Raw genomic sequence first — 16,418 nt, 5'->3', positions numbered from 1 at the left:
TGTTATCATTTGTTAGTTAAGATGCTATAAAACAAAGCTAGACAAATGGAAACGCACATTACACATAAAGTCTAGAAAATATAAAACATACACCGTTAATTCTATGATATCAACACACTGTAACGTGATTTACCATGATGGTAACTCACATTACACACATGTTTTATTAATTTATTTGGCAATGCTACTGCATTGAATAAATGTTTAGTGGTTTTGGACTAAGTATGGTCTAATGTTGGGGAAAATATGAAATCATTATTTTTTTCCCCAACAATCTGGCAAGATTAAACAAAAAGATAATCTTTTAGGTAACTCAGGTTACACACAGTTGAGGTAATGCTCATTAGGCATGGCAGAACTCGTAGGGGGGTATTCAATGTGAGGGTCACGGCGGTCGAGCTAGTGACCCAGTCCTGTTCTCGGTCAGCTCAACTGAGAACATGCAGCTGGATTCAATGTCCCTCCTGCCGGGGAGTGAGAAGGGGGCATGAACCGCGAGTTGCGGCCAGCAGCTCGTCACTTCCCGGCCGTTCTCGGCAGTACGGGCCCGACAGCTTGTGATGTCGGGCTCGTTCTGCCGAGATACCCTGGTCAATGCTGTCGGGGAAGACAGCATTGCATAGGGTCCGGCGGGCATCTCCCCTACGATTGAATACCCCCCTTAAAGTATTTTGAATATGGATAGTATTGTTTACTAAAATGATTTCCAGATTGTGATCTACAAATGAAGTGACCTGTATGTTTTTTGGAGTATTATTAACATTAGAAAATTTAATTTGAATTCTGGTGTTTTTAAAGTCTTTCTCCATCTGAAGAAAGCCTAAAGCAAGATGATTGCCATAGCAACAATGATGCTATTAGCTTAAAAAAAACTCTTCAAGGGAAAACTCAACATTGTTGTACAATTAAAATTTTATTTAAAAAAAAAAGTGTTACTGTAAAAAAAAAAAATATCCACACAAATTTTCATAGTTACATGGATTGACCCCTATGTTTGGCTCATGCTTACCTTTTTTTTTTATTTTTTTTATTCTATATCTGTTCTGTAAGAGATCTCAGAAAAAGAGGAGAGCAATTTATATTTCAAGCCTTTGTTGTTAAAGTGACATTATTATTATTATTATTATTATTATTATTATTTTTTTTTCAGTTACATTCTTGGCTCTGCTGGTAACCAGTTAATCCCAGAGAGAGAAGCGCCACACACATTGAGTGAATATGACCTGTTGGAACAAGAAATAAAAAAGGTAATTTGGTACTTGTTCCTAGCACGGACCCGATTTCCTTTGAAATCAGGTCCATTTTGCCGGCAAAGGCAAAATCGGGACATTAACATGGCCCGCGACACGACCGATGCGATGGACGTGATTTTGCCATAGGCTTCAATGTTAAAATATTTTTAACATTGAAATCGGGAGCATCGCGTCGGTCTTGTGCCATTATAATGGCACAAGATGAGATGGACTTGATTAAGTCCATTTTACATAGCAAACAATGTGAAATGGGCCAATATGACCCATTTCACATTGTATATGGCCCCGTCATCGTTAAAAAGTTAAGCAACCCCATTGTGAGCGTCACCCCACGATTGACGCCAACCCGAAGCGTGGCGGTGCGCGTCCTCCGACCTTTTCATACCCCTACTATCCACGTCGGCGTGGAGTTGACAATATAAAGCGCAGCGAGCCACCGAGCCCGAAGCGTGGCGAGCGGACGCGTATACCTGTGAAGTTATACGCGGGGCTCGCCACGCTTCTCTCAGCCAATCAGATGGGAGGCCACTGAGAATTCTCTCACCCAATGACCGGTTGGCCAGTCTTTTGAATATAGATTTTAAAAAATAATAATTGAGCAGTCGATTTGAACCCCGCAGCCCGGCACACGCTGCTACCTACAGTTATTTGCTGCCCGGACCCTGATGCCCGCCCCTGCTGCTGCAGCTCCCCGGAAGTTAAGGGCCCCTTAAGGTGCCCATACACTAGTAAGATTTATCTTAAGATCTGGCTGGTTGGAACAAAAACATCGTTATGGGTGGGTGAAAGTTTGTCAGTTTTCCAGCATTTCCAAGCAAATGGTCAACTGTCATTTTCTCTCATCCATAACCATGTTTTTGGTCCAACCAGACAGATCTGCAGATAAATCTGCATGTGTATGGCCACCTTACACTAGGGCAATTTATCTGAGGCTTAAAATTGCATCAGATTTCCCTTGAATTCCCCGGCAGCCTCCGAGGAGTCCTGCATGTCAGATTCTGTATTTAGTGCTTATTTCACATAAAATATATTGCATGCAATTTATCAACCCGTTTATCTTACTGCCTATACAGTATTTGTACAATACAATTTATCTGATGGGCCCTCTGCCCTTTGCGGGAGCAGCAGCCGCTTCTTATATTATTTATTAAAACCAATTTGTTTTAATTATTATTTTCCCTAAGGGAGAGATGGGAGTGTCAATGACTCCCTAATCAGGCTGTCTGTTTGTTCTCTGGCTAAACTCACTATCTATCATGGAGCTGGTTCCCTATCAGAGCTATAGGCACTGCAGAAGGATAAGGGCTTCCAGCAACCAAGATGGCCACCGCAAGCTGAAGGGAGGAGGAAAAGCTCAGAGGGACCGGCCCAGCGTTGGTACTGCTCTGGGGTGCCGCAAATCACCGCAATCTGGTTTAAGAGGCGGGTGTGGGGTAAAATATAGGTTCTGGTTTCACTAGGGGGGGGACGAGGCCACAACAGGCAGGGTGCCCGAGAGAGCCATCCTAAGGCTGCGCTGCTGGGTGAGAGGAGAGAGGGAGGAGGAAGAGGAGGCCAGCAATAACTTGCAGGAACACAGTAGAGGCGCTTCTGGTGGCCTGTCGACCCGGCGATGAATTGCTCCAGCTGCAGGTGCAACCTAGGAGGTACAATGCAATTTTCACGGGAATGCGCATTGCATCGCACCTCTTATCGTGTATATGCAATCTGGGCGATTTATCATTGAAATCTCATGTAAATTGCATGTAAATCACCCTAGTGTAAGCGGCCTTTATTACATGCAATAAATTGCATGCGATTTATTGCATGTAAAAATGGTGCCAAATTCCAAGTGAGCCTCCCAGGGTGCTGCCGGGGGAGCTCAATGGCATATTGGTCCAACTTGTCCTTAAAGTAAGTCAGACTAGTGTATGGGGGCCTTTACTCTTCTAGGCGAGAACAAAGAGATCATGTTGAGAAGCCAGTTACTGCACACACCCAAGTATAATCTCAATAGAGTTGCCGTTTCAACTATATGGACATGGGTTGGTCCAACGTAGTCTTAAGCTAAACCAGTTCCCAGACTAGTAAGTGAAAGTGAATAAGCTGGGGTCTAGGCAAAATGCATGTCAAACACTGTTTACATGGCTATGTGCACAATGGGATCCTTTCCACAGACTCTACACTGGCAGCACTCTGTAAAGATGTATCTCCATTTTCGGTACTTTTGTAATATCTGGGCTCCCGTTTTTCTTATGAGACCGCGTCCGCTCGCCACACTATATAAAATCAACTCCATGCGTAGTTGGATAGTAGAGGTATGAAAAAAATGGGGTGCATTTAACATGGGAGCCCAGATAATACATAAGTACCCCATTTTCTGTTCACTGTACTCACATTACCCTTGTTACACCGCAAAACAAGCTGATAGATTCAGACCAACCTGTAATATGAAGGTCATTGCGCTATATAATAATATAATTCAGTACTTGTTTCCTAGCATGGCGCCCGTCGCAGATGATCGCATACCTTAACTTAAGGTATGCGATGGACGCGATTTCAGGGCTATTCTTAGCCTTTTCCCTGACAATTAAAAAATCACGCCCATCACATGCCTTAAGTTAAGGCATGCGATGCGACCGATGCGATGGACACGATTTTACATAGGGAGCAATGTTAAATGGGCCAATGGACCCGATTTTTCATTGTATACCCTCCCTTATGGGTATTTTACATGAGAAATGCCGCCGCCCCCCCCCCCCCCCCCATTGTTAACGCCACCTCACGATGAATGGGAACCCGAAGCGTGGCGGTACACGTCCTCTGACCTTTTCATACCCCCACTATCCACGTCGGCGTGGAGTTTACTTTATATATACCCGAAGCGTGGCGAGCGGACGCGTAATACCTTTAGGTACCTAGAATTCTATCCTTCACTGTTTTGTATAAAGTGGAGTAAAGCAGCTGTGTGCTGTACATTGAGGTTTTAACGCTGAGCGATGTGTTTTTTTGTGTCGCTATACATGACTGCTAAATAAGTGCTACAAGCCTGTTTGATTACTAACAGTCTACAGTGTTTGCAGTTCTGTGTGGCTGGATTTCCTTGTTTATTCAATTTCTGACAAACTGTAGAAATCCATTACCCTAACAGTGAAGCTGGCCATAAATTAGAATGATTTGAGGCACAAATTCAATAGCTCTTACGATGCACTGTTTTTTGTTTGTGCACATTGTGAGGTGTTTTGGTACAATTATGATCCATTGTGCAGTCCCGCAGGTCGTAAGATGGATCCTATGATCTTATGTGCTGCACATATGATCTGCCTAGACCTGTTACATCGTGTGCCAGTATGCACCAAATCGTGTGTCCGGGGAGTTCAAGGGAATTCGTGAGATGACTCTGATTGGATGCTGGTCTTTCAAATGTACGGCCAGCTTGAATCGTTTCTCACTTAGCCTTACTGTTTGCTTCGGAGAATATCTGTTGAATTTACACTATGGGGATTATTCTGGTTGATTTGCACGGCTACGAATTCACAGCTTGAATGCAAGTCTACCAAACCCAGCCCGGCGAATGCTGTGCCATCCGCCCCCCTCGCAGCATGTGTTCGCATGCACTGGCTGCAAATGGATGTTTAACATAAACATCCATTTGCAGGCTGGGGGGGCACCCACATCTTTCAATGGTCGCCAACCATGGAAAGATGTGGTGCATGCATGCATATATAAAGTGACTCCCAGGTCACTTAAATATGTGTGCACTTTCGGGCTGAAATGGCCGGGCAGCTGATATCCGGTGATGTCGGCTGCCAGCGCCCACGTCACCTGGCGATTACCATGGGAACGCCCAGTGGTTTCATGAGATCACCCATAAAATGCTGGACGTACCCAGATCCGTCACCCCTGGCATACTGCTCGCAATGTTAGATGCGTGCACACGGCGAACAGTCTGTTTGCCGTGGCTGTATGCACATGCGCAGAAATAATCTACGCATACGCAAAACATGGAGCTTGCATGCGAGTGAATGGCCCTGAATAAGGTCCCTATAATCATTGTACAACCTTAAATCTTTTTGTTGCATGGTAACAAACCGTATAAGGCAGTCTGTATTTTTGTTACTTTAATAACACATGCAATGCATGATTTATTTATTTTGATATTGTGGCAGAGTCAGCATTCCCCCACATGAGTAATGTGGAGGATCCAGACCAGGTTTTGTTAGCAGTAGCAGAATCCCAGGTGTAATCAGCAGCACCTGAGATGTCCTGATTTAATGCTTCCCATGGCATTGTCTGCTTGCTTTCGATGGTGGACCATCTACCAGAGTGATAGGTCAGGGGTGTGGGTTAGAATAGGACTATTGGAGCCTTATAAGAGTCTGCTATGCCTGTATGCTACTGCCTGTAATACCAGCGGCACATGTAGTGTTCCCGCTAGGCTGTTTTAGCGGAGCACAGCGCCCTGCCCTTCTGCAGGGCAAAATGCGCCCTGCCCTTCTGGCAGTGCCCCGCTAAAGCAGCCTGCCTCCGAACCCTCTGGTGTGACCGGGGGAAGCTCGGTGCCGCTGTAGATAGCGATGTCCGGCGCTTCCCCCAACAGTGTAGAGCCTTCAGGGTGGCCTTTTCGTCACAGCGTGGCCACGCCTCTTTTGTGCCGTTAGCGGCCCGGGACTGCCCAAAACGGTGACGTTGGCGGGCCCTGCCCCCCCCCCCCCCCCTTACGCTGCCCCTGTACAGCAGCGCCCTGCCCGCCCTAGTTCCTAGAAGGAATACTTCCATGCATGTCACCTGCTGATGAGAATAAACTTCAAAGTCCTCATCTGAGACCCTGTGTTTGTGATCATTGTAACTAAAACATTGTGGTACTGCTCTTCTATGTGCTAAGGTTTTTAGCCTCCTTTTCTAAAGTTTATCAATAGACAGATACTAATTCGAAGATACCAATAAATATTATAATTTGGTGTTTACTGGGATCCTTTTTGTTTCTTCATTTTAACTGATACAAAGAAGTTCTATTTAAAGTTTATCAAAGAGTGCCCCCACCAAAAATGTGTCTTTTTTTGTATATAAGGCAAGGGAGGAAAAAAGGCATTAGGGAATGTATTTGCATAATCTATGGCAGTCATTTTCAACAGGTGTGCCGCCTGACCGCTGTTCACGGCAACTCACTAGCATTACATTAGCGGGCAAGCTGCCCCGAGAGTGTACGCACGCAGCTCTGTGACACCGGGATGTGCCTGTGCGTAGCAGGTGTCGGGTGTGTGCGCAGGCAGCTCTGTGACGCCGGGATGAGCCTGTGCGTAGCAGGCGCTGGGAACATAGATCATCCCAGGCGCCAGGCCAGTCCCGGCGCAGAATGCCTCCAGTGAGACTGATGATTCAGATCCATCTTGCAAGTGCGCACTGCGCAACATTTTTGGAATACCTGAAGGGGCAGGTGCGTGCAACAAAGCAGGGGCATTTGTGTCTTTTATTTGTAAGGGGGAGCTAGGGCATGCAATAGCAAAGCAGGGGCATTTGTGTCTGTTATTTGTAAGGGGGAGCTGGTGCGTGCAATAATAAAGCAGGGGCAGGTAAATGGACTAAGGGGGGGGGCGGTGTGTGCAATTACAATGGGGACATGTGTGCATAATTATTACGCTGTGGGGCAGGTGTGTGTAACTACAATGGGGACATATGTATGTCTAATTATGCTGTGGGGGCAGGTGTGTGCAATTACAATGGGGACGTGTGTATAATTTTACATATATGTCAATATTTGTTTTTACCTGTCTTATATTTGATTAAAACTGATGGTGTGCCCTGGCAATTTTTAAGCCTTGTCCGGTGTGCCGTGACCTGAAAAAGGTTAAAAATCACTGATCTATGGTATATAGAAATACCAGATTCTCATGGTTTTTTCTTTTTCTCCCTTTAGAGCAGACTACTTTTACGTCGACTACAGATGAAAGTTTTCAACCTAGATGATGACTGAGGTGTCTTCCACAATGATCACATTTCTCTTGTTAATTGTAATATTCTCCCTCTCCTATCTTGTGTGTATATAAAACAAATGATCAGACCTCAACAAATAATGTAAGAGGACTATGGTGGTGGAATGATTTCAGGAGTTGGATGGAGAATTCAATAACCGTCCCTACTGCCAATTGTTTGTCACATGTAACTGGCAAATACCATATGTAAGATTGTTACCGGGTATTTTGTTAATATTTACTTTTGTTTTTATTAATGCTTTGGGTTCATGCAATCTTTAAGCTAACTTCTTAAACAAATTTTGTATAATTTTTTTTGTATTAACAAGTGTATAATTCTAGAGACATTTATAGTGTATAATTCTGGATACACACCGAACGTTTTATCTGTACAACCTGTCTGGTGGGAACATCAATCTTGGGAGCAAAGAACCGTTAACCATTTGCTCCCAAACGCTGGAAAATGGATAAACAGTTGTTCGGATACATTTGTTAAATCAAACTGCTTTAACCAATTTGTCTGAATGACTATTGCCTGCTTTCCAGTATTGATGCCCAAACATTACCAGATCTGTCCCCACCAGACAGATAAATCGTTAGGTGTGTTCCCAGCATAAGTATTTTGGGTAATGGTGTGTACACACGGTCAGATGTGCCTTAAGATACTATTCACGATCCGATCGGAATCAGATCTCAAGGCACATCCGATTTGCATACAAGTCTGACTATTTAGTGCAAATCTGCACTATATAGTCAAGGCAGACAAGACTTTTTCTGCCTTGCGATACGTGAACGTGCATCGGAATCGCAAGGGTTAAAACCCTTGCGATCTGTATCCGATTCCGATCCGATGTTGACTATATCGTCAACATCGGAAGACAAAAAGTACTGTGTGTACACACCATAAGAGTTTGTTAGTATTTATTTTTTTAAAGTTAAAAAATGTACTTTTACATATTTTATTTATGGACCACTTTATAGTAAATAAAATATTTTAAATACGATAAACACAAATGACTACAGACCTATTTATGTATAAATAACATTGATAAGTTTTGTTGAAAAACTTCCCAACTATTTTGAAAATTAAGAAGTGGTACTTGTTTCCTAGCAGGGCGCCCAGATATAATACATACGCAAACGTAGTAAAATCGCATCGCATGGTACGTTTTTTTACTGTGCGATGCGATTTCACGCCCTCCTTTCAGTCAAAACTCTTCCCTCAGGTGCAGGTGCTGTGGCCGAAAGCCAGGATCCGAACTTACAGGTGCTACTCTCCCTCTTGGGATTCCATGACTCCCATAGATGGAGAGTATAATCTGTTCCTAAAACCCCTACGCATCCTCTGACCTTTTCATACCCCCCACTATCCACGTCGGCGTGGAGTTGACTTTAGATAGTGTGGCGAGCCAACGAACCCGAAGCGTGGGGAGTGCATGCGGATTACTTTACTTGTATTACGAACCCCCTCGCGGATTACGCCACGCTTCGTGGTAACTGGGTGGCGTGGATACTGTGGTTGATGCTAAACAATGGCATAGGTGCAGGTACTTACAATTTTAAGCACCCATCACATCACATACTATGCACACATTACATCACATATCATCACATCTCATTGTAAGCACCCATCACATCTCATGGCATGGGTGCTTGTACAATGAAATATCGCATCAATAAAAACAATTGATGAAAAAAAATTAAATATCGCATCACATTTGGTGCCATGTGATCCTATGCGATATTTCATTGTATAAGCACTCCTGTGCAGTTAACATGGACATCGCATCGCACAGCACTATAGACGGTACGCGATGCGATTTTCCTACGCAGAATAGCCCACTAAGCTATTTGCATAGTGGGCGCCCTGCTAGGAAACAAGTACCGAAGAAGTTATTGTTTTAAAGATTAGGGTATACTGCGATTAGTTATATAGATATAATAAAGACAACTAATTAGCTATAAATAGGCATTTGCAGAAGTAATTTTCAGTGTAACCCAAGAAAATAGCAGATTAATGAGCCTTATTCAGTTACAAGATCAGATTCTGCCATGGCAGTGATTTGGTTATACTCCCACTGCGAAGGTAGGGGCGCCGCCAACATGTTTCTCGTTGCACCCTGAAAGTGGTCCGGACATGCCTGCTGTGACCTTCGTGCACGCATGCTGTGGCTGCTGCACAGAAGTGCAAAATCACCTGATTGTCTCTTACTCAATAAGGGCCTATAATCCATGTTTATTGTTTCTATGCAGTACTCCATTGCTGCCATTATTCTAGCTTAGTTTCTAGTTGTTTCTTCAGAGACCAATAAAATAGAAATAATTCCACTTACATAAGCACATATCTTGAAGTGTAGACTGGCTATTTATATCCCTCTGTGTATCCTACTTTGGATCATCCCAGAGTAGAGCTGCCCATACAATTATGCGCGGTAACTGCCCGCCAGGCTCCTATCCTACAATCCTATGCTCTCCTTTAGCAGTGAATTGGGACTAAAAAACAATTGAGTAGGTCCCCCTCTCATATGCTTTTGAACCACACACACACACACACACACACACACACACACACACACACACACACACACACACACACACACACACACACACCTGTCACTACAATGCATCTTAGAGGGGTGAAAGACAGAGGGTTTTGGGAAAGAGCAAAAAAGAGAGGAGAGGGAGAAAAAGGGAATGAGAAAGTTTTCGAAAAAGGGGACGGGGACAAGAGACGGACGGTGCGAGCAGGAGTAAGACCGTATCAGGGAGGGAGAATGACAGCACCAGGTAGAGCGTTAAAGGGGGTAAAAGAGCAAGGGAGAGGGAGTAAAAAGAGGGGAAGAGTGGGGTGAAGAAAGACTACGGCCAAAGATAGAGAGGTGAGAGGGTTGAGGGAAGTATGGGAGAGTGAGGCAAGGGAACAGACACAGCAAGGTAGAGGAGAGGGAAAATGGGATGGGGAGTGAAAAAGCGGAAATGGGGGTGTGTTTTTTTTTTTTTTTATTATTATTTTGTTTTTTTTAAATTGAGTAATTTTGAATAAAAAAATTTTCAGAAACAACTTTGATAGACATATTACAATTAAGTGTTGTGCAGTCATCCCACACCGAATATCAATGTACATCTGCAAAAGACAGATATTACAGTTCGGATATACATAATATCACTAGATCAGGAGAATAATAGACTATCCACCTGGAGGCGCCATCCAGGTTGGACATGTTAAAAGTATATAGAGGTATAAAGTTGAGGGTCACTTGCGCATTGAAATGTACAAGACATGTTGCGTTGAATTCTAATGGAATAACAGCACATCAGATCACAATTTAACAATATAAAAATATTGATGGCCATCTAACAAAAACATCTATAATAAACCCCCCAAACAAACCATCCCTAAAATTTCCCCAAAGCAAACCTCCTAAGAACCCTCCTCCCTGTATAACCTAACCCCAATTTAGCAAATACCTCAATCCTGAACCCCCCCCCCCCCCCACTATATCTACACTAACAACTATATAGTATAAACAACTAGCACAGGTAAATCTGGATCGCACCATTTAATATTATAGGTAGAAACTGGGACATTCCCCCGTATATCATCTAGCTGGCAAAGAAGTCTGACCGTAATTCCATGAATTGCTCCTAGTAATTGTTGTAGAGATGGTTCCATGGTCATGTACAGAAATTGTGATTAGCAGGATTTATGGGACTATCCAAAAAGCAAACTGGCAGCAGTAGGATAAACACAAAATAAAATGATGGTGGCTAGCACGCCATCAAGTGTATACAGGAGACCAATAACTGTGAAGAACGGTGTCAGGATGTATGTAACTCAGGGAGTCAAAAAGCAGAACACTGTCAGTAGTGTCTTGACAAAGTATCCAAGCAGGTACAGCATTGTTGGCCTACCAAGTGTACAACATCAGGCACCACTCACTGCTGCAGAATTGTCACACAGCCTCACCGAGAAGTGTTGTAAAGCAAACCGGGAGCTCCAAGTCACTCTGGCAGCAGCCAGCCGTCACAAGGTTCAAAGCGCCCCACAGCACTCACCCCAGTCCAGTGAACAGGCAAGGTGGCGCAGGCCCCCTCCGTGCGGACAGTGGCAGAGTGTCTCAGCAGAGACTGCTTCTCGCTTTCCCCGCTACTCACTCCGGAGAGGCCACCAGCGCGTACCACCCCGGCTCACCTGCCACTCAGGAGCAGGGCGCCACGTGGAGCGCAGCAACCCGGCTCGTATCTTCAACTGGATTCCTTAGGCCACAAAATGGCACGTGTGCAGTCTAGGGCCTCTGTCCATGACCAGCAAGACAACAGAGCTTCTCCTCCGAGCCCCCTAATTTCGGAGCTCCTGCGGGCAGACAGAAATGTGCCTGGCAGCTTCCCCCGCTCCTGCGGGGATTTTAGTACAAGTGAGCACCCTCAGGATATTATAAGTGGAGAGCTGGTGCAAGTAGCTGCTTCTAGATGGCCGCTGAAGCCGCCCCCCCCCCCCGAGAGGAGGTCTTTTGATGGGATTAGGCGAGAGGGAGGCAAAAGGGTGAGGTGTTGTTAAGGGAGGAAGGGGAGAGGCGGAGGCACATCTTGTTCTCACCAGCTAATTGTCAAATCAGACTTTTATTCATATGTGAAGCCTATTTCTTCTACGATCCCCATGGCAGCCTTAACACTGGGGATATTCCCATCCCCCATAGATTCAGACAGGACATTTTTCTCTAGGACCGCCCACCTTGGGTATAATAGCCCCCTCCTTGCTCTCCTCTGTGTCTTTTTTCCTGTCTCCGTTAAGAGTAGGACAGAGTAGGTTATTTGAATTTGTTTTAACCGGGTTACCTCTATGCAGTGATGGGGTGGCTCCCCGGGGAGAAGAAGATGCTAAGGTCAGTATACTGCCTTATGCATAAATTCCTGCCGTTATACAGGGACACTACTTCATACAGTTTGTCCCTAGGGGAAACGCTGATAAAGCCCTGATATGCGCTCTATAAGGAGAGATGGTACATACCCAGCGGGAGAAGCTGTAGCCTGTTGGAGAAGCACGCGGTGTCTGTCACAAGCGCTGACGCTGGCAGTAGCAGGAGAAAGGGAGCCATCAGACCGGGCTGCAAGCCGCGTCTGTGCGCTCCGGAATACAGGCAGAAGGGGCGGAAGTGTGCGGTACGCGTCACTTCCGCCCACAAGCGCCGGAGGTGCGCTGGTAAATGCTTCCCCGCGGAAACAAGGGGAAGCATTTTTTGTTCCGCTTGGCCATCCTGAATAAGAAAAGCGGCTATCATAGGGTTAAGGCGCCCTATTTAAAGAAACGCCAGGATGAATAGCATGTGCAGCTATTCTAGGATTTCTCTGGACTTTGTAGCACTGAAGCAGAGAGCGTTATGGATACACCTTCTCCCCACAAGCCGGTTGATGCCCCAGTGAGGTAAGCCCTTTGGTTTTTGGGCATTAGTTTCTTTGTTTTACAAGATACTTAGTGTAGTTTTTCTTGTAGTGTGCCTGTTGCGGATACAGTTCCCAAAAAGAAAACGGCAAAAAAGAAGTTTGTGGAGACTAGATGCATGTCTTGTGATAAGCTATTTGCTTCAGCTCAGAATAAATCACTGTGTGACGAATGTGAGGCTGGACAGAGAAGAGTGGAGAGAAAGGCTGAGCAATCGGAGATTCTCAAAGATTTGATGGCGTGGATGAAGGACTCATTTGTCTCCAAAGATGAATATTTGCAGGCAAAAACGCCAAAGAGATCTAGGGCTCAGGCGGGGTTCAGTGGTGAAGAGGGCTCAGCTGAGGAAATAGAGCATCAGGAGCCAGAGAAAGACTCCACGCATGAAGGGGAGTTAGAGGAGGCCAGAACCTTTAATCTGGATTTGGTTGAAGGTATACTGAAGAATATATACAAGGCAATGAATTACAAGGAAGAGCCTAGTACGTCGGGAGTGAAGAACCCCTTATATGATGAAAAACCGAGAAAGGGGAGAACATTTCCTGTCCACGCCATGGTGAGAGATATGATCGCTAAAGAATGGACGAACATGGACAAGAAATTAACATTGGGTAATCGGGTCGATAAGATGTACCCATACAAGGACGATGAGTTCCTAGGCTGGTGCTCACTGCCGAAGGTGGATGCCGCGGTGGCAGAACTCACATCAAGGTCCACCATCCCAGTGGAGGATTCGGCGGCCTTTAAAGATTCCATGGATAGGAAAACTGAGAACGCCTTACGTAAGGTCCATTCGGCCTCTGCAGGGGCACTGAAGTCCACGGTGGCATCAGTGGCAAGGGCTTTAAGGCTATGGGCGTCTAATCTCCATACGGATGTAGAGGAGAGAATATCTAAGCATTACTTATTGAAGAGCCTTGAAGTTATGCAGAAGTCAATAGACTACCTATGTGAGGCTTCATTAGACTCAGTGTCATTTTCAGCGAAAACTATGGCCGCTGGGGTCACAGCCAGAAGAGCGCTATGGCTTAGACCATGGAGTGCGGACGCCAACTCTAAGAATAAATTAGCAACGCTGCCCTTTGAGGGAAGTTCCTATTCGGGTCTAAATTGGACACAATGATCCAAAGGTTGTCTGGAGGAAAATCGATTCGGCTTCCTCAAGATAGAAGAAATCGTTTCCCTTACCCGGCTTCATCCAAGCAGTCGTACAAAGAGGCTAAGACGTACAGACCGGGCAGGCCGTACTATAGAAGAGGCTCCAGCACTTCAAGGCAGTCCTTTCGACAGTCCTTTCGTGGGCGATTCCAGACGGATAGAGGAGGAAGATCATGACTATCCTCGGGAGTTGGAGGTAGGAGCCAGACTGTCACTGTTTTTAGAGGAATGGAAAGTCACCATAACAGACAAGTGGGTGTTGGGGATAATTCAAGAAGGTTATCACATAGAATTTGCGAAGTTCCCAGCTCACAGCAGATTCATGAAGTCAAGGGTACCAGAAGATCGGCAGAAGAGATCAGCACTCTGGGAGAAGATAGAGCAACTACTAGAGCTGAAAGCAATCGAGAAGGTACCGCAGACCCAACACAAGGAAGGCTTTTACTCCAATCTCTTCTTAGTGGAAAAAGCCAAAGGTGGGTTCAGGACTATCCTGGACCTGAGAGAGCTGAATTACTTCATAAGGAAGATAAAGTTCAGGATGGAGTGTCTGACTTCAATACTATCAGGCATAAGGAGGAACGAGTTCCTAGCCTCAGTGGACCTAAGAGACGCGTCTTACCACATTCCAGTATGCCGAGATCACAGGAAGTTTCTAAGGTTCTACGTGGCAGGTCAGCACTTTCAGTTCACATGCCTACCGTTCGGACTGAAGAGTTCACCGAGAGTCTTCACAAAGGTTCTGATCACAGTAATGGCGGAACTGAGAAAAAGGAAAGTCCAGATCTGGCCATACTTAGACGATTTACTAATTGCTGGGACTCAGCGGAAGAAGTAAGGCAGAGCCTATCGCTTACTCTAGAAACACTGACAAGACTGGGGTGGATAATAAACGACGAGAAGAGTCAATTCAATCCTACCAAGATAATACAGTTCCTGGGTGTCAGAATAGACACAGGAAAGTACTCAGTGGCCTTGTCGGTGGAAAGATGTACGAAAATCAGAGAACTGACGGAATGGATACTACTGAAGAGAAGAATCCCACTTTTGAAAGCAGTTCAATTGCTGGGGATGATGGTGTCATGTATAAAGATTGTACCTTGCGCACAGTGGAACTCAAGACAGTTACAGTGGCATCTTCTCCCGCTGTTGAAAAGAGGGTACAAAGACCATCATATGATACAGCTGCCACAACCAGTGAGAAGATCCCTGAGGTGGTGGATAGAAGATCTAGAGAGCAGAACCTCCAGCTTAGAGAATCCAAGTTTCCGGATACTGACAACAGACGCCAGTTTGTCAGGATGGGGAGCTCACATGGGCGAATCGTCGGTTCAGGGAAACTGGTCTCAGGAAGAGGCAAGGAATTCCTCAAACGCAAGAGAACTGCAGGCTGTTTGGGAAGCAATGTCTTTGCTCAAAACGAAAATTCGAGGCTCTCATCTCCGAATTATGACCGACAACGTGACAGTGGTGTCCCACGTAAATCACCAAGGGGGAACCAGAAGTCAGAAGTTGATGAGATTGTCGGAAAAGATCATGAACTGGGCAGAATCGAATCTGTTGTCGATTTCAGTGGTTTACATTCCAGGGAAAGAGAACATAGTGGCGGATTTCCTGAGCCGCAGGGCGATACTGCCTGGAGAGTGGGAACTGAACCAGGAGGTGTTCCGAGAGATCGTGAAGAAGTTTGGGGTGCCAGAAGTGGACCTGATGGCCACAGCTACCAACAGAAAGGTGAGCAGATTCTGCTCAAAGTTTTGGCATCCTGAGGTAGAAGCACTGGACACTTTCGCGATCAAATGGTCGTTCAACCTGGGTTATGTCTTTCCCCCTTTCCCAGTAATAACCAAGATACTGAAGAAGATACAGGAAGACCAGGTGCAGGTGATAGTAATTCTACCGCATTGGCCGAGGAGGGCCTGGTATACCAATGCCCTGAGAATGTCGATACAGCAACCTTGGAGATTGCCGAGCAGACCAGATCTGTTGAGCCAAGGGCCACTGTGGTATCAAGACCCAGCAACATTGTGTCTAGAGGCATGGAAATTGAACGGCAGATTCTGAGAAAACATAATCTATCGCCACAAGTCGCGGAGATGATGATGAAGGCTAGGAAGACGGTTTCTTCAGCAGCCTATTATAAAACTTGGAATAAGTTTATTACCTGGGGTGAATTCAAAGGAGACTTTGCATGTATTCCCACAGACAAGGTGTTACAGTTCCTGTTTGAAGGATTTCAAATGGGCCTAGCCACGGCCACGATCAAAGCACAGACTTCAGCTCTGAGTGTTCTATTGGACAGGCCTCTGGCGGAAGACAAGATGGTCAAAAGATTTGGTAGGGCGATGAAGAGAATCAGACCACCAGTCAAAGCCATTGTAGCACCTTGGGACTTGAACCTATTACTGACGGTCTTAACTAAGGATCCGTTTGAACCTTTAGCGGAATGCGCATTAAAATTCCTCACATGGAAGGTGGTGTTTCTGGTTGCAGTCACTTCTGCTAGACGGGTCAGTGAGCTACAGGCCCTGTGGATAGAGGAACCATACCTGGTAATATATCCAGACAGGGTAGTTCTACGTACGCACCCAGAATTTGTCCCTAAGGTCGTCTCTT

At 45.4% G+C, this 16,418-nt stretch overlaps 1 protein-coding gene across 1 annotated transcript in view; it reads left to right on the top strand.

Annotated features, from left to right (window-relative positions):
* The window catches only part of LOC146063663 (protein Mis18-alpha-like), a 31,292-nt gene extending 21,102 nt beyond the window's left edge, over positions 1–10,190 (top strand). The window contains exons 4-5 of the mRNA XM_083176247.1: positions 1,151–1,247; positions 7,150–10,190. Of these exons, the coding sequence (XP_083032373.1) occupies positions 1,151–1,247; positions 7,150–7,206 (154 nt within the window). The 3' untranslated portion in view covers positions 7,207–10,190. The remainder of the gene's footprint in view (positions 1–1,150; positions 1,248–7,149) is intronic.
* Positions 10,191–16,418: the final 6,228 nt, after the last annotated feature.

The sequence above is a fragment of the Crinia signifera genome, chromosome 3 (assembly GCF_055691185.1).
Source record: "Crinia signifera chromosome 3, ASM5569118v1, whole genome shotgun sequence".
Taxonomy (NCBI): Eukaryota; Metazoa; Chordata; class Amphibia; order Anura; family Myobatrachidae; genus Crinia; species Crinia signifera.
The sequence above is the reverse complement of the archived record's forward strand: the minus strand, read 5'-3'. Positions and strand labels throughout refer to the sequence as shown.